The 18,891-nt window shown below is 46.7% G+C and overlaps 3 protein-coding genes across 3 annotated transcripts in view; all 3 read left to right on the top strand.

Moving 5' to 3' along the window:
- The window catches only part of LOC309564420 (uncharacterized protein), a gene marked incomplete at both ends in the record, with an annotated part of 648,900 nt that overhangs the window by 499,175 nt on the left and 130,834 nt on the right, over positions 1-18,891 (top strand).
- Positions 1-18,891, top strand: part of LOC309563485 (uncharacterized protein) — a gene marked incomplete at its 3' end in the record, with an annotated part of 314,854 nt that overhangs the window by 186,462 nt on the left and 109,501 nt on the right. The gene's annotated exons all lie outside the window — the stretch shown is intronic.
- Positions 6,049-16,892, top strand: LOC309562658 (uncharacterized protein). Its single transcript, XM_082266932.1, has 7 exons — positions 6,049-6,102; positions 9,718-9,841; positions 10,263-10,409; positions 10,814-10,922; positions 14,173-14,270; positions 14,388-14,529; positions 15,551-16,892. The coding sequence occupies exons 2-7, from the start codon at positions 9,746-9,748 to the stop codon at positions 16,831-16,833; spliced, it is 1,875 nt and encodes a 624-aa protein (XP_082123058.1). The 5' UTR covers positions 6,049-6,102; positions 9,718-9,745; the 3' UTR covers positions 16,834-16,892.

Below are 18,891 nucleotides of genomic sequence, written 5' to 3'. Positions count from 1 at the left end.
CATTTTTCTTTTAATTTTTTGTAGTGTCTTACCAGCTGTCTTTTTTTCTTGCAGGCATTTAGCGGGCATTTTTTTAAGCAGGCATGTCATTTTTGGGATTTCGTTTCTGGGGGGTCTAAAAAGTGTCCCTGTCAAGTTTCAGCTCTGTAGCATGTCCAGAACCCCTAAAAAACATCATTTTTACTATATTTTCAGGGATACGGCTTCTCTGCGGCTGGCTTTTTTTCTTGAAGGCATTTAGCGGGCATTTTTTTAGGCAGGCATGTCATTTTCTGGATTTAGTGTCTGGGGGGTCTAAAAAGTGTACCTGTCAATTTTCAGCTCTGTAGCATGTCCAGAACCCCTAAAAAACAGCATTTTTACTATATTTTCAGGAATACGGCTTCTCTGCAGCTGGCTTTTTTTCTTGCAGGCATTTAGCGGGCATTTTTTTAGGCAGGCATGTCATTTTCTGGATTTAGTGTCTGGGGGGTCTACAAAGTGTCCCTGTCAAGTTTCAGCTCTGTAGCATGTCCAGAACCCCTAAAAAATAGCATTTTTACTATATTTTCAGGAATACGGCTTCTCTGCAGCTGGCTTTTTTTCTTGCAGGCATTTAGCGGGCATTTTTTTAGGCAGGCATGTCATTTTCTGGATTTAGTGTCTGGGGGGTCAAAAAAGTGTCCCTGTCAAGTTTCAGCTCTGTAGCATGTCCAGAACCCCTAAAAAACATCATTTTTACTATATTTTCAGGGATACGGCTTCTCTGCGGCTGGCTTTTTTTCTTGCAGGCATTTAGCGGGCATTTTTTTAGGCAGGCATGTCATTTTTGGGATTTAGTGTCTGGGTGTCTAAAAAGTGTACCTGTCAACTTTCAGCTCTGTAGCATGTCCAGAACCCCTAAAAAACAGCATTTTTACTATATTTTCTGTAATATGGCTTCTCTGCGGCTGGCTTTTTTTCTTGCAGACATTTTACGGGCATTTTTTGGGTGTCTTTGGAGGCATGTGCTTCTTAAAAATTATAGGAAAAAAGCTCTTTTTTTTTTTTTACGTTTCTGGACAGACAAACAAAGCTATGTGAGACACACAACACTGCACACATGGGAAAAAGGAAATATGTAAAAAAAAAAACACAGGAAAAGGAAATTAGGTCACAAGACATCAGATTGTGATTGGCCAAATAAAAAGTTGCCTCGCGATTAAGTCGCGTCAAAGTCGCGCTAAGTCGCGCCAAAGTCGCGTCAAAGTCGCGCCAAAATCGCGTCAAAATCGCGTCAAAGTCGCGCTGGAAGCGACGCTACTTTAGTGGTAGCGGCAGTGTGAACCAGCACTCAGGGGGTAAAGAAAAATGTGTTTACATAATATTTTTACAACCAGAGACATAGATACAGCTCTTAACATAAAGTCATAGGCAATCACAGCATGTCCCCCCAGGGGAGAGCATCCCAAGCTAATGCGGGCCCAGGGGCAGAAGATTTCTGTGACATCAGGTAAGAAAATTATACCAACAGGTGAGAAGGAAAAACTCCCGCGTATTTCCCCCCCCCCCCGGCAATCAACACCTCACTTAAGCAGTCATATCCTAATTGTCATGTCCCTAGAGGTCTTCAGCAACTGTTGTAGGGCTATCAAGCCGGATCTGCCACACTTTCTCAAATTTCTTGGGACAACGCCTGCTCAGATACGTAGCTTTATGGGGCGGTAACATTTTATGAACCAATCCCTTCCAGTAGGAGATAGAAGGTGTGGTAGGCTTTTTCCAAAATAAGATTAATGCCTTTCAGGCATAATACAACAACGAATTTGTTGTTGAGCATGTATGTACGTTGAATGTACATTGAGCCCTAGTAGGCGCCAAACCCTCCACCAACCCAAGCGGCCAGACTGCCACCATGATGAAAACAGGTAAAGAGGTGACCTCTGTTATACACTGAAGAATCGCAGTCCAATAATCCCTGCAAACCGGGAAATGCCAAAACACATGACCAAAGGTGGCCGGAGAAAAGGAACAGTGCCATCATTCTGCCGATACCCCCGGATAAATTCTGGCTAGTTTTGCCGCAGTATAGTAAATCCTATGTAGGAAGTTTAAAATGGATTAGCCAATCCCTTGCCAATACCAGGTGAGTAAAAGGGAAGCTCCACGTATCATCCCATTACTCCCCTCCAAGATATGGGATCTCTTCCACCAATTGCTCTCGGCACTTAACCACCGAGGGAGGAGGGACAGAAAAAACTGGATTTTTGTCTTACCGTAAAATCCTTTTCTCTGAGGTTCACTTTTCCACTGCAAGTACCGACTCGGCTCCACTCGGCCTTGCTTGGCTCGGTTTTGTTTTCCCCTGCATGGTACCGCATGGTACGGTGTTGGAATGGTTCGGTACGGTTTGGTATAGTTTGCTTTCCACTAAAGTAGTAAGTGGGTGGGATAACGATTCTCTGACCAATCAGTGGCTAGCAGTTACAAACAGTCAAGGCTGCATGCAAAGGATTGTGGGATACGGTACCGGTACGGCCCTCTTGGAACCACAACCGAAGTGGTACTGTTTAAGCGAGCCGTACCGTTCGGTTCCATGTAGTGGAAAAGCGCCGCCGTACCGTACCGAACTGTTCCAACACCGTACCATGCGGTACCATGCAGTGGAAAAGCGCAAAAGCAAGCCGAACCATTCGGTTCCATGCAGTGGAAAAGCGCCATTACGAACACAGCTCCAGACCCTTTTAGACGGGGGGGCTGACCGGCGAGTGAAATACCTCATGAGGTCGCGTAGCCCTGGTCACGATAGAAGTCATGATCAGAGTCGCAGCGTACCTCGGGCCGCAGCACCCCATTCCAAGATGGTGCGGTGGACTGCTGGGAGTGGTGCCCGCCTGATGCCAAGGGTCTAGAAGACATGGAGCCGTGTCCGTCAGTGAACGAAAGAGAAAACTGGATTTTTTATGGGCAACTAAAGGGATAAAGACATTAGGGGATATCACTAGAAGGGGTGAACTGTTATCCTTTGTGGACCTCAAGCTAAGATATATTTTACCTAATCTCTACCTCTTTAGATACTTACAGCTGCGACATGCTTTTACCTCCCAATTTGATTCTGTCAAGGTGGAAATTAAGTTGTCCAGCTTAAAAAAAGTTTTACTAGATGGGTCCATGAAAAAAGCACTCTCTGAATTATATAAAGAACTTTCTCTTTCGTTCACTGACGGACACAGCTCCATGTCTTCTAGACCCTTGGCATCAGGCGGGCACCACTCCCAACAGTCCACCGCACCATCTTGGAATGGGGGTGCTGCGGCCAGAGGTACGCTGCGACTCTGATTGTGACTGCTGTTGTGACCAGGGTTATATGGCCTCGTGAGGGGTTTCCCTCGCCGGCCAGCCCCCATCCAAAGGGTCTAAAAGACATGGAGCTGTGTCCGTCAGTGAACGAAAGAAAAAGTTCTTTATATAACTCAGAGAGTGCTTTTTTCTTGGACTCATCTAGTAAAACTTTTTCTAAGCTGGATGACCTAATTTCCACCTTGACCGAGCCGAATTGGGAGGTAAAAGCATGTCGCAGCTGTAAGTATCTAAAGAGGTAGGGATTAGGTAAATTATATTTTAGCTTGAGGTCCACAAAGGATAACAGTTCACCCCTTCTAGTGATATCCCCTAATTAATGTCTTTATCCCTTAAGTTGCCCATATAATGGGGTCTGGAATGGTAAGAAATTAAGAGAGACGGGGGTTCATCCACAATGGGGAGGCCGGCGAGAAGGAATTGGAGGCGGGTTGCAACAGGTTTTGAATGATGTCCCATGCCTTGAGTGTGGCTCCCATAGTGGCTGTCAAGGGAAACTGGGCCTCTGAGCCTCTATGCTGAGCCTCCTCCTTCTCCACCCCATTTCCCCAATCCCATCTCCTCCTCCTGGAGTCTCATCTCCTCCATCATATGTCCTCTTCCTTCCCATATCCTCCTCCTTCTCCATCCCATCTCCCCAATCCCATCTACTCCTCCTGGAGTCTCATCTCCTCCATCATATGTCCTCTTCCTTCCCATGCCCCCCTCCTTATCCATCCCATCTCCCCAATCCCATCTCCTCCTCCTGGAGTCTCATCTCCTCCATCATATGTCCTCTTCCTTCCCATGCCCTCCTCCTTCTCCATCCCATCTCCCCAATCCCATCTCCTCCTCCTGGAGTCTCATCTCCTCCATCATATGTCCTCTTCCTTCCCATGCCCCCCTCCTTATCCATCCCATCTCCCCAATCCCATCTCCTCCTCCTGGAGTCTCATCTCCTCCATCATATGTCCTCTTCCTTCCCATGCCCTCCTCCTTCTCCATCCCATCTCCCCAATCCCATCTCCTCCTCCTGGAGTCTCATCTCCTCCATCATATGTCCTCTTCCTTCCCATGCCCTCCTCCTTCTCCTACCCATCTCCCCAATCCCATCTCCTCCTCCTGGAGTCTCATCTCCTCCATCATATGTCCTCTTCCTTCCCATGCCCCCCTCCTTCTCCTACCCATCTCCCCAATCCCATCTCCTCCTCCTGGAGTCTCATCTCCTCCATCATATGTCCTCTTCCTTCCCATGCCCTCCTCCTTCTCCTACCCATCTCCCCAATCCCATCTACTCCTCCTGGAGTCTCATCTCCTCCATCATATGTCCTCTTCCTTCCCATGCCCTCCTCCTTTTCAGTCCCATATCCCCAATCCCATGTCCTCCTCCTGCAGTCTCATCTCCTCCATCATATGTCCTCTTCCTTCCCATGCCCTCCTCCTTATCCATCCCATCTCCCAATCCCATCTCCTCCTCCTGGAGTCTCATCTCCTCCATCATATGTCCTCTTCCTTCCCATGTCCTCCCCCTTCTCCTACCAATCTCCCCAATCCCATCTACTCCTCCTGGAGTCTCATCTCCTCCATCATATGTCCTCTTCCTTCCCATATCCTCCTCCTTCTCCATCCCATCTCCCCAATCCCATCTCCTCCTCCTGGAGTCTCATCTCCTCCATCATATGTCCTCTTCCTTCCCATGCCCCCCTCCTTATCCATCCCATCTCCCCAATCCCATCTTCTCCTCCTGGAGTCTCATCTCCTCCATCATATGTCCTCTTCCTTCCCATGTCCTCCCCCTTCTCCTACCCATCTCCCCAATCCCATGTCCTCCTCCTGCAGTCTCATCTCCTCCATCATATGTCCTCTTCCTTCCCATGCCCTCCTCCTTCTCCATCCCATCTCCCCAATCCCATCTACTCCACCTGGAGTCTCATCTCCTCCATCATATGTCCTCTTCCTTCCCATGCCCTCCTCCTTATCCATCCCATCTCCCCAATCCCATCTACTCCTCCTGGAGTCTCATCTCCTCCATCATATGTCCTCTTCCTTCCCATGTCCTCCCCCTTCTCCTACCCATCTCCCCAATCCCATGTCCTCCTCCTGCAGTCTCATCTCCTCCATCATATGTCCTCTTCCTTCCCATGCCCCCCTCCTTATCCATCCTATCTCCCCAATCCCATCTCCTCCTCCTCCATCCCATGCCCTCCTCCTTCTCCATCCCATCTCCCCAATCCCATGTCCTCCTCCTGCAGTCTCATCTCTTCCATCCCATGTCCTCCTCCTCCAAACCTATCTCCTCCATCCCATCTCTTCTCTCTTGCACTGTGCACACTTCCTGGTTACCGGGGCCCGGGCCCCTCCTGATGCTCAGGCCCCATACAGGTGTATCACCTGTACCCCTGCGGCCCTGCATGCGGTTTTTTTTTTTAGCTGACAAAACACTGCTGCCAGGAGGAAAGGTGTCTAGGAGAGATGGGCAAACATCCAGTGTGCGAGTTCTGGAAGAGTCGCAGAACTGGCTCTCCTCCAAACATAGATCCCTGCGGAGTGTGATGCGATCCCCAGAGAGAAGGATGAACAAAAAGCTGCAGTTCCTCTATCCTTCACAAGGTGGCGACATAATTTAAACTAAACAGCGCCCACAGGCAGGAAGTGGCTGGGATCAATAGGCAGGAAATGATGTCATACAAAGTGGAAGTTGTGGAATGTACAGACAGGAAATGAACTAAGAGACAGGAAATTGTGGGTGAGGGGAATTGTTGAGAGGAAATAGAGGAGACATTGCTGGAACTGGCAGCAGAGGAGGTAATAAGATTTTACATGAATTGCTCACATTGCTCTCTGCACCAGAGGAGCTTACACTCTAATATCCCCAAAATCACACACTATTATTATTATACATTTATATAGCTCTGAGATATACTGCAGTGCTGTACAGAGATCACTGAGCCAATCACATCAGTCTCTGTACCAGAGGAGCTTACACTCTAATGTCCCCCCCCCCCCACAGTCACATCAGTCTCTGTACCAGAGGAGCTTACACTCTAATGTCCCCTCCCCCACAGTCACATCAGTCTCTGTACCAGAGGAGCTTACACTCTAATGTCCCCTCCCCCACAGTCACATCAGTCTCTGTACCAGAGGAGCTTACACTCTAATGTCCCCTCCCCCACAGTCACATCAGTCTCTGCACCAGAGGAGCTTACACTCTAATGTCCCCTCCCCCACAGTCACATCAGTCTCTGTACCAGAGGAGCTTACACTCTAATGTCCCCTCCCCCCCCCCCACAGTCACATCAGTCCCTGTACCACAGGAGCTTACACTCTAATGTCCCCCCCCCCCCCACAGTCACATCAGTCTCTGTACCAGAGGAGCTTACACTCTAATGTCCCCTCCCCCACAGTCACATCAGTCTCTGTACCAGAGGAGCTTACACTCTAATGTCCCCTCCCCCACAGTCACATCAGTCTCTGTACCAGAGGAGCTTACACTCTAATGTCCCCTCCCCCACAGTCATATCAGTCTCTGTACCAGAGGAGCTTACACTCTAATGTCCCCTCCCCCACAGTCATATCAGTCTCTGTACCAGAGGAGCTTACACTCTAATGTCCCCTCCCCCACAGTCATATCAGTCTCTGTACCAGAGGAGCTTACACTCTAATGTCCCCTCCCCCACAGTCATATCAGTCTCTGTACCAGAGGAGCTTACACTCTAATGCCCCCCCCCCCCCCAGTCACACACTTATTTTTATTATTATTCTTTATAATTATTCCTAATAATTATTTATATTTATAATTTTCGAACAATTCTTTATCATTTTTATAATTATTCTTCATAATTCTTGATAACTATTTATATTTATTATGATTTTATAACAATTCTTTATAATTATTATTATTATTTATTATTATTATTTATGAGTATTATTATTCTTTATAATTATTCATGATAATTATTTATATTTATTATACTTTTATAATAATTCTTTATAATCATTATTATTAGTCTGTGTAACAGAGGAGCTTGCCATTTTCGGGATGAGCGAGTATAGGGGGGTTGCAGGCATGGTGGTGAGCTGGGGGGGGGGGGGGCGGGGTGAGGTTTGGGGACATGGAGAGGGAGGGTGTGCACGGCATGGTGAGAGAGGGAATACAAGCAGGGTAGTGAATGGATGGCACAGGATTTGTATAAAGAGGTTGGGGGGGAAGGATAGGGTGGTGGTGGTAGACAAGGCGCATTGGTAAAGGTGGTGGGAAAACAATGCAGGAGATGTTGCATTGATGAAAGGAGGGGAAAAGGCGCAATAGTGAGAGGGAGTGTTGAGGGTATACAGGCACAGTTTTTTTTTTTGGGGGGGGGGGTTCCTGTTCTTTCTTAGAGGATGGGGTGTGGTTAGTGATGGGGGTCTGCAAAAGTGGTGGGGGTGCTAGTTTGGTTGTGAGAGCAGACAACCTGCAGGAATGATGGATGGAGAAATGATGGAGGGAGGGTATGCAGGTAATGGGTGAAGTGTGGGGGGCACCAGTACATGTGCATTGGTAAGAGCAGGGGAGGGGCCATGTGGGCATTGACAGTGTGGTGTAAGTATGGCCATGAGAAGGGGGGCAGCGTGCAGCCACAGTGGTCAGAAAGGAGGGTACAGGCATATGGGTGAGAGTTATGCCTCGTACACACGCAACAATTATCGGCCGACCGATCGTCCGACTTTTGTCCAGTGTTGTTTTGTTGGTTGGAATGTGCTCTAGACTGCACACTAATTTTCTCGGCCAACAAAAATCTACTTCAGAAGGGATGTCATGTGCTGGTTTACTTTCCGTGTGTTTTTTCTTCTCTGAGCATGCCCAGACTTGCTCATCAGATTTTTCCCTGCCGAAATCTGTACTGACTGCACGAAAATCGGCCGTTGTGTTGACGGCCAACAAAAATTTGATAGCCTGCACACCAGATTTTATTCGGCCGAAAAGTCGGAGTCGGTTGTCGAAAGCATCATACTAACAAGCCGAAAATCACCCGATCGGACGTTGGCCGAAAATTCCCGGCCAATAATCGATGCGTGTGTACGAGGCATTAGGCCTCTTTCACACTTGTGTGACTTGGGACTGAAAACTCGCATGACAAGTCGTAGCCCATGATTTCCAATGAGTGCCGTTCATAGCTGTGCGACTTCAAAGTAGGCCCTGCAGTACTCTGGTCTAACTTGAGGTCCATAGACTTCAATATTACACAGGCATTGCTTCAAGTCGCGCAAATTTCGGGTCATACAAATGTGAAAGGGGCCTTAGGGGTAAGTGTGCACACCAGTAAAAGAATAGGGGGGTAAAGGCTCAGTGGGTGCTAAAACAAGAGGGGGGTGGGGAGAGAAGGGGAGGTGCTGTGGGTGGGTAAAGAACGAGGGATGCACATGTGGTGAATGGTAATAAAAGGTGGGTGCAGGCACTCTTGGTAGTGAGTCTAAAGCAGAACTGTCAGCAGCTGATCAGCTGTGATGGAGATCAGTGGTTTCTGTTACAGGAGGTCACACGTATCCGGGAGCAGCCAGGGCTGGAGATTGGGGTGGCTCTGAATGTTCTCAACACTACTTGGGCCAGGGCTGGAGATTGGGGTGGCTCTGGATGTTCTCAACACTACTTGGGCCAGGGCTGGAGATTGGGGTGGCTCTGGATGTTCTCAACACTACTTGGGCCAGGGCTGGAGATTGGGGTGGCTCTGGATGTTCTCAACACTACTTGGGCCAGGGCTGGAGATTGGGTTGGCTCTGGATGTTCTCAACACTACTTGGGCCAGGGCTGGAGATTGGGGTGTCTCTGGATGGTCTCCACACTACTTGGGTAATTGGGCCAGGGTTGGAGATTGGGGTGTCTCTGGATGTTCTCCACACTACTTGGGTAATTGGGCCAGGGCTGGAGATTGGGGTGTCTCTGGATGTTCTCCACACTACTTGGGTAATTGGGCCAGGGCTGGAGATTGGGGTGTCTCTGGATGGTCTCCACACTACTTGGGTACTTGGGCCAGGGTTGGAGATTGGGGTGTCTCTGGATGTTCTCCACACTACTTGGGTCACCAGTACTACTGTTGTGTTATTGTTGGAAACCAATCCATCCTCGGTCTATGAGAGGAGCTAAAGCCGGCCAGGGAGCCCATTACAGCAGACCTCCAGTCTTGGTGCAAGGACCAAAACCGAAGACGGCAGTCCATGTGTAGGAGGCATTGGAGCTTAGGGCTGGATGAGGTAGGTGGTTTTACTTAGTGCTCACATTCCAAAAACAGAAGATAATTAGTTGTTGGGGGCTGCGAAGACAGACCCTATTTCAGGCACATTCATAACAATATTTGTAGTCTGTGTAAGGCTCAGAGCCCATATCAGATACTAATATAGTCCACCGTCCTTCCCTCCACATAATTCATACCTTCTTATCAGTCTACAGAGAGGAGAGTACTGTAATCACATGACCACATCAATAAAAATGGACAAGAAGCGGAGTCACCTGACTGAGAGGGTATTGGACCTCACTGTGGAGATCATCTACCTGCTGACTGGAGAGGTGAGGAGGATTCTGGGAGGTCACATGACATCACTCTTATCTCTATTAATAAAACACAGACCTGACCGGAGAGGTGAGGAGGATTCTGGGAGGTCACATGACATCACTCTTATCTCTATTAATAAAACAAAGACCTGACTGGAGAGGTGAGGAGGATTCTGGGAGGTCACATGACATCACTCTTATCTCTATTAATAAAACACAGACCTGACCGGAGAGGTGAGGAGGATTCTGGGAGGTCACATGACATCACTCTTATCTCTATTAATAAAACACAGAGCTGACCGGAGAGGTGAGGAGGATTCTGGGAGGTCACATGACATCACTCTCATCTCTATTAATAAAACACAGACCTGACTGGAGAGGTGAGGAGGATTCTGGGAGTGTGGGTAGCAGTAATGATTAGTATCTCCTGTAATAGGATTATGAAGTAGTGAAGAAGACTTCTAAGGAGCCACTGACACCAACCAGTCGGCCACCTCCACCTAAAGCCCGGAAACCTAATAAACGCAACATTCAGAAGATTCTGGAAGCCACCTATAAGATGATTGAGCTGCTAAATGGAGAGGTGAGCAGTGCTGGGAATTCCGGGATATTATGGGATGTGTGATGTCTCTGTCATTTGGGTAATCCAGTCTAGATAAGGAGAATCCTGATGACTTAATGGAGCATATTAGATGGACTCCAATGATGTATGGATGGATCATTTACTGTCTATACTAATTTCTAGTAGTCCATACAGCTGACTATCCACAACAGGACCCGCCATATGTGTTTGCAAGTGTCCTCAATGTGTAAAAATATCAAAACTATGTTCCTTCTACCTTCCAGTAGAGATCCATTCCAGGTTCTTCTGATATTTTCCTTCTTGGCCAGATGGGGAATTATGTGAAAGTGGCTGCTGCGTTTTTGTATTGTTAAACCCTAGATATATTTCTTGGTTTATTACTACTATATTACTGTGTGCCTAAGGTTCCTTTAAAAAGCCAAGATACCGCTAAGCAGTGGGAGGATTCAGAAGAACACAAGGATTTCTACAAGGACATCATGATGGAGAATCAGCCGCCCCTCACATCACCGGGTAAGAGGAGACTTTATTGTAAAGGAGAGAGCAGTACGGAGGGTCCACCTAGATCCCCCATCATCTGATAAACACATAGAAACAATCTCGGGAATTACCTAAGCTTCCTGTGCCATCTCAGGTCTATCCGTGCCACCAGCACCAGTTTCAGTTTTAGAGTGAAGTAGAGGCTATTGGCAGGGTCTGCACCTAATTAAGAGAGGGAATGTGGCAGATGTAGATCCCTGCCAGGTGTCACCTGTCATATGAGATATAAGCTGTCACCAGCCAGCTCACGTTCCTCTTCCTGCCCGTGCAGTGATTATACTACACAAGCAGAGCCTGAAGGGATAACAACCCTTCTCCTCCCACCCACTCTTGAGTTGAGCAGGGGATGAAAATGGGCCAGAGAGATTGGACCATGCAGCTGCAGCCCTTCTGTTCTCCGTGCTGTGTCTGTCACAGCAGAATAGAGCACTGAATGCTCGGAATTGACCACTTCCCGCAAAATCACGTGCCTGTACTGTCGGCTTTTGTGTGATAACAGCCGATGCGGCTGGGGGGGGGGGGGGGGGTATTCCCCAAGCCCCTCCGCCGCTCCACCTGGGCCTCCCGTCCCATGGTGGGGTACCCAAGCGACCAGCCAGCACATCCACCAGCTAGCTAGAGTCCCGAGTGAAGCCGGATTCGGCTTTGATCGGGTCTCCAATGTAAAAACCGGGAAGCGCCGTCACAACGTCACTTCCGGTTTACTCGGCAGCCAACGGCGCCGATTTAAAAAATCAGATAAAAAAACGCAGATCTTAGCATTTTGAATACTTTGAGGTGCAGAGGAGGGATTTGGGGTCTTATATGACCCAGATCCCTCCATAAAGAGTACCTGTCACTGCCTATTACTGTCACATTCCCCCCGATCCCTCCATAAAGAGTACCTGTCACTGCCTATTACTGTCACATTCCCCCCTCCCCCCCGATCCCTCCATAAAGAGTACCTGTCACTGCCTATTACTGTCACATTCCCCCCGATCCCTCCATAAAGAGTACCTGTCACTGCCTATTACTGTCACATTCCTCCCCTCCCCCGATCCCTCCATAAAGAGTACCTGTCACTGCCTATTACTGTCACATTCCCCCCTCCCCCCGATCCCTCCATAAAGAGTACCTGTCACTGCCTATTACTGTCACATTCCCCCCTCCCCCCGATCCCTCCATAAAGAGTACCTGTCACTGCCTATTACTGTCACATTCCCCCCTCCCCCCGATCCCTCCATAAAGAGTACCTGTCACTGCCTATTACTGTCACATTCCCCCCTCCCCCCGATCCCTCCATAAAGAGTACCTGTCACTGCCTATTACTGTCACATTCCCCCCCTCCCCCTGATCCCTCCATAAAGAGTACCTGTCACTGCCTATTACTGTCACATTCCCCCCTCCCCCCGATCCCTCCATAAAGAGTACCTGTCACTGCCTATTACTGTCACATTCCCCCCTCCCCCCGATCCCTCCATAAAGAGTACCTGTCACTGCCTATTACTGTCACATTCCCCCCTCCCCCTCCCCCTGATCCCTCCATAAAGAGTACCTGTCACTGCCTATTACTGTCACATTCCCCCCTCTCCCTGATCCCTCCATAAAGAGTACCTGTCACTGCCTATTACTGTCACATTCCCCCCGATCCCTCCATAAAGAGTACCTGTCACTGCCTATTACTGTCACATTCCCCCCTCCCCCCGATCCCTCCATAAAGAGTACCTGTCACTGCCTATTACTGTCACATTCCCCCCTCCCCCCGATCCCTCCATAAAGAGTACCTGTCACTGCCTATTACTGTCACATTCCCCCCCCTCCCCCTGATCCCTCCATAAAGAGTACCTGTCACTGCCTATTACTGTCACATTCCCCCCTCCCCCCGATCCCTCCATAAAGAGTACCTGTCACTGCCTATTACTGTCACATTCCCCCCTCCCCCCGATCCCTCCATAAAGAGTACCTGTCACTGCCTATTACTGTCACATTCCCCCCCCCCCTCCCCCTGATCCCTCCATAAAGAGTACCTGTCACTGCCTATTACTGTCACATTCCCCCCGATCCCTCCATAAAGAGTACCTGTCACTGCCTATTACTGTCACATTCCCCCCGATCCCTCCATAAAGAGTACCTGTCACTGCCTATTACTGTCACATTCCCCCCTCCCCCCGATCCCTCCATAAAGAGTACCTGTCACTGCCTATTACTGTCACAAGGGATGCGTACATTCCTTGTGACAGCAATACAAGTGATCAGAATTTTTTTTGTTTAAAGTGACAGCGTAAAAATAAAAAATAAAATAAAAGCTCACACGCCAAACAAAACGCATACGCAAGTCGCGCCTGCAAAAGTAAACGGTGTTCAAACCACACATGCGAGGTATCACCACGATCGTTGGTGTGAGAGCAATAATTCTAGCATTAAACCTCCTCTGTAACTCTATACTGGTAACCTGTAAAAATTTTAAAGCGTCGCCTATGGAGATTTTTAGGTACCGTAGTTTGTCGCCATTCCACGAGTGTGCGCAATTTTAAAGCATAACATGTTGGGTATCTATTTACTCGGTGCAACATCATCTTTCACATTATACAAAAATGTTGGGCTAACTTTACGGTTTCGTTTTTTTTTTTTTTTAATTCAGTAAAGTGTATATTTTCCAAAAAAATTGCATTTGAAAAACTGCTGCGCAAATACGGTGTGACATAAAATATTGCATCGACCGCAATTTTATTCTCCAGGGTCTCTGCTAAAAAAATTATTTATAATGGTTCTAACTAATTTTCTAGCATAAAATACTGATTTTAGCTTGTAAGTAACAAATGTCAGAAATAGAAATGGTCTTTAGGTGGTTAATAGAGGGGCTTGCTCCCCATTTGGTAATTTGGAGCAGCATCTGCTCCTTTTTATGTTTAGAAGAGTGGTACAAGCATTGCGCTTGCACTTCTCTTTATTTCCCCTCATTGTATTCCTATTTTGACTGATTATGCAGATACTGCTGGTGGGGAATCCTCATCCAGCAATCATGTTACCTGCGCAGATTCAAACAGAAAAGCCTTACTTTTGGGTCCTTTTTTAACTGAAGCCCTGAAAAAGGGGGAGCTCCTTGGACCTCAAAACACGTTGGATGTCTTTTAACCCAACATCAATAAATTAATTTGGACTCTTTATCTTTTGATCTGCTGCTCCTTCTATATATGCACGTCTTCCCCATTGTATTCAGAGACTGTGTGTGATTTATCTACAGGTGGATCCAGTACCAGAAGTCCACCAGAGAGATGTCCCAGCCCTGTTTATTTCCAGGATTCCACACAGGAAGATTTCAACATGCCCCAACAATACCAGGTACACAGCATTAAGCATCTTGAAGATTTGGAGCAGTTCTTAGAAAGAATTTGGGATTTATGTGTTGATTATTAGTGCTAAGTTCTGGATGTTTTATTTTCCACCATTATATTTTAGGGGGAAGACCTGATTGTTATGAAAGTTGAAGAGAAGGATGAAGAAGAGGAGACGTATATGAGGTCTGATCAACAGTCTACAGAAGGGGAAGAAATCATGGTTACCATTAAAGAGGAGGAATTTCCACTAGACATCAACACAGGTGAGTAATGAGTTCTAAATGCAGAAAGGGGTTGTCACGTTGTTATTGTACTCTAATACTTTTACGAATTGACAAAAGGTAGATTTTAAAATTGTCAACTAAGGAGGAGACTAATGTGAATCTATTACTCAATATAATGTCATGTTCCCAACCAATGAGGAGGAGATACTGTACACCTTATGAAAGGTCCATTTCCATTCCTCAATATAATGTTAATTCTCAACCAATGAGGAGCAGATACTGTACACCATATGAAAGGTCCATTTCCATTCCTCAATATAAACGTCATGTTCCCAACAAATGAGGAGGAGATACTGTACACCATATGAAAGGTCCATCTCCATTCCTCAATATAACGTCATGTTCCCAACAAATGAGGAGGAGATACTGTACACCATATGAAAGGTCCATCTCCATTCCTCAATATAACGTCATGTTCCCAACAAATGAGGAGGAGATACTGTACACCATATGAAAGGTCCATCTCCATTCCTCAATATAACGTCATGTTCCCAACAAATGAGGAGGAGATACTGTACACTATATGAAAGGTCCATCTCCATTCCTCGATATAACGTCATGTTCCCAACAAATGAGGAGGAGATACTGTACACCATATGAAAGGTCCATCTCCATTCCTCAATATAACGTCATGTTCCCAACAAATGAGGAGGAGATACTGTACACCATATGAAAGGTCCATCTCCATTCCTCAATATAACGTCACGTTCCTAACAAATGAGGTGGAGATACTGTACACCATATGAAAGGTCCATCTCCATTCCTCAATATAACGTCATGTTCCCAACAAATGAGGTGGAGATACTGTACACCATATGAAAGGTCCATCTCTATTCCCCAATATAACGTCTTGTTCCCAACAAATGAGGAGACACTGTACATCACATAAAAATGTCCATCTCCATTCCTCAATATAACGTCATGTTCCCAACAAATGTTGATGTCATGCCTGTACATAACTCCCCACTAACTAACAGACTTTTATGAATGTGTTCTTCAGCAGGTGGATATAATGTCCAGGATACCTTGGAAAGACAACTTTCTTCATCGGATTGTAATGCAGAAGATAATGTCACAGAAGAATTTTCACCGGGAGTAAACCTATACTGTGCAGATGGGTCACCGGGTCCCTCTCATCTCGAAGAGTCCTTAGAGAATTCACATGCTGTTAACAAAATAATCTATCCAAGACTTCACAGTGTAGATAGATCCTCAAATCTTCAGAGATTCTCCTCCGGTAATTTAGAAAGTGTTGCTAACATAGATGATAAAATATCGCCAGGTTCTGAGATTGATACAGGTTTAACTTCAGAAATATCTATAGGTGAAGAAGAAAGCGTAGATAATTGTGAGGGTCCATTTACGTGTCCAGATTGCGGAGAATGTTTCGCTTGGAATAGGGACTTTCTTAAACACCAGAAAACGCACACGGGTGAGCGCATTTTCCAATGCACAGAGTGCGATCAGAGTTTCACTCGGAAAGAACACCTTCTGAGGCACCGGAGACTTCACACAGGTGGGAGTCTTTTCTCATGTTCAGTGTGCGGAAAATGTTTCACTCGGAACGAGCACCTTCTTAGACACCAACGATGTCACACAGGTGAGCGCCCTTTCTCCTGTCCAGAGTGCGGGAAATGTTTCACTCAGAAAGGAAGCCTTGTTATACACATGACAAGCCACTCAGATGAGCGACCTTTTGCATGCCCAGAGTGCGGAAAATGTTTTACTCGCAAAAGGATCCTTATCGTTCACCAGAAGAGTCACACGGGTGAGCGTCCGTACGCCTGTCCGGACTGCGGGAAATGTTTTACATGGAAAAAAAATTTTCACAGACACCAGAGAAGTCACACCGGCGAGCGCCCCTTTTCCTGCTCAGAGTGCGGGAAATGTTACACTCAGAAAGGAGACCTTCTTAGACACCAGAGAGGTCACACGGGCGAGCGTCCTTTTTCGTGCTCGGAGTGCGGGAAAAGTTTCATGCGGAAAGCAGACCTTCTTACTCACCAGAGAAAGCATACCGGCGAGCGTCCTTTTTCGTGTTCAGAGTGCGGAAAGTGTTTCGTCGAGAGAGGACACCTTCTTACGCACCAGAGAATTCACACTGGTGAGCGCCCTTTTTCGTGTGCGGAATGCGGGAAGTCTTTCACTCAGCAAGGCAACCTACTTACGCACCAGAAGATTCACATGGGAGAGCGCCCTTATTCGTGTTCAGAGTGCGGGAAATGTTTTACTCTAAAATCGCATCTAATGGCACATCAGAAAACCCATACAGCAGCTTCATAGACTGTTCCATCCATCCAACGGTTATATAGTTTTAATAGCTGATGGGTTTACACATACAATATATTACCAAAAGTATTGGGACGCCTGTCTTTACACACACCTGAACTTTAATGGCATCCCAGTCTTAGTCCATAGGGTTCAATATGGAGTTGGCCCACCCTTTGCAGCTATAACAGCTTCAACTCTTCTGGGATGGCCGTCCACAAGGTTTAGGAGTGTGTCTATGGGAATGTTTGACCATTCTTCCAGAAGTGCATTTGTGAGGTCAGGCACTGATGTTGAAGGAGAAGGCCTGGCTCGCAGTCTCCGCTCTAATACATCCCAAAAGTGTCCTGTTGGATTGAGGTCAGGGCTCTGTGCAGGACAGTCAAGTTCCTCCACCATGTTGAAACAGAAAGGGACCATCCCCAAACTGTTCCCTCAAAGTTGGGAACATGAAATTGTCCAAAAATGTCTTGGTATGCTGACGCCTTCAGAGTTCCCTTCACTGGAACTAAGGGGCCAACCCCTGAAAAAAACCCCACACCATAATCCCCCCTCCACCAAATTATTTGGACCAGTGCACAAAGCAAGGTCCATAAAGACATGGATGAGTGAGTTTGGGGTGGAGGAACATAACTGACCTGCACCTCAACCCGATAGAACACCTTTGGCATGAATTAGAGTGCAGACTACGAGCCAGGCCTTCTTGCCCAACATCAGTGCCTGACCTCATAAATGCGCTTCTGGAAGAATTGTCAAACATTCCCATAGACACTCCTAAACCTTGTGGACAGCCTTCCCAGAAGAGTTGAAGCTGTTATACCTGCAGAGGGTGGGCCAACTCAATATTGAACCCTATGGACTAATACTGGGATGCCATTAAAGTTGATGTACGGGGTAACGACAGGCGTCCCAATACTTTTGAAAATATAATGTAGGAATAACATTAGCCCCCATTACCCTTTAAATGCTTCTTAGGATTTTGCTAGTCTTTGCAGCGGCTGCCTGGCATTGTGTGCTATTATCGAGCTTTCTGTCCACAAGTATACCCCAAACCCTTTTCTATTTTAGATTTCCCCCATAAGTATTCCACTTAGTCTCTAATAATAGCATATGTTACTAAAGTCTGTGTACATGAATTTAAAGTTACCTACATCATTTACCATTTATATTACCCATAATTCAACTTTTCAAAGAACTTTTGTTGTGAAATGATAACCGTATCTGCATTATGATGTATAACTCTACATAGGATCAATGTCTTCTGTGATTATGGACACCATCCTATCAAGGAAATCAAGCCAAGACATGAAGAAAGATATTAAAGGGATTATGTAGAGCAAGGGGTCTCCAAACTTTTCTGTCCTTTAGACCAGAGGTCTCCAAACTTTATTAACAAAGGGCCAGTTTATTGTCTTTCAAACTTCAGGGGGGCCGGACTGTGGCCAGCGGTAGTGGAAGTTTTCCTGGAATCAATAAATATTGCCACATTTGGTAGTGGGCTGGGAACAGTGTCCTATTGTTGGTATCGTTGGGAGGAATAGTGCCCCATTGTTGGTGTCAGTCAAAGGAATAGTGGCCCATCGTTGGTTTCATTGGGAGAAATAGTACCCGATTGTTAGTGTCAGTGAGAGGAATAGTGCGCCATTGTTGGTATTATTGGGAGCAATAGTGCCCCATCATTGGAAGGAAAACGACCCCATTGTTAGTATCATTGTGAGGAATAGTGCCCCACTATTGGTGTCATTGGGAGGAACAGTGCCCCATCGTTGGTATCATTGGGAAGAATAGTACCCCATCATTTTGAGGAATAGCACCCCATTGTTGGTATCATTGGGAGAAATAGTACCCCATTGTTGCTATCATTGAGTGGAATAGTGCCTCATCATTGGGAGGAATATTACCCCATCATTGGGAGGAATAGTACCCCATTGTTGGTATCAGTAGGAGGAATAGTACCCCATTGTTGGTATCAGTGTGAGCAATAGTGTGCCATTGTTGGTATTATTGGGAGGAATAGTGCACCATCATTGGTATCATTGGGAGGAATAGTACCCCATTGTTGGTATCAGTAGG

The sequence above is a fragment of the Pelophylax lessonae genome (assembly GCF_965119305.1).
Source record: "Pelophylax lessonae genome assembly, chromosome: 9".
NCBI lineage: Eukaryota > Metazoa > Chordata > Amphibia > Anura > Ranidae > Pelophylax > Pelophylax lessonae.
This window is presented reverse-complemented; position numbering and strand designations above follow the sequence as displayed.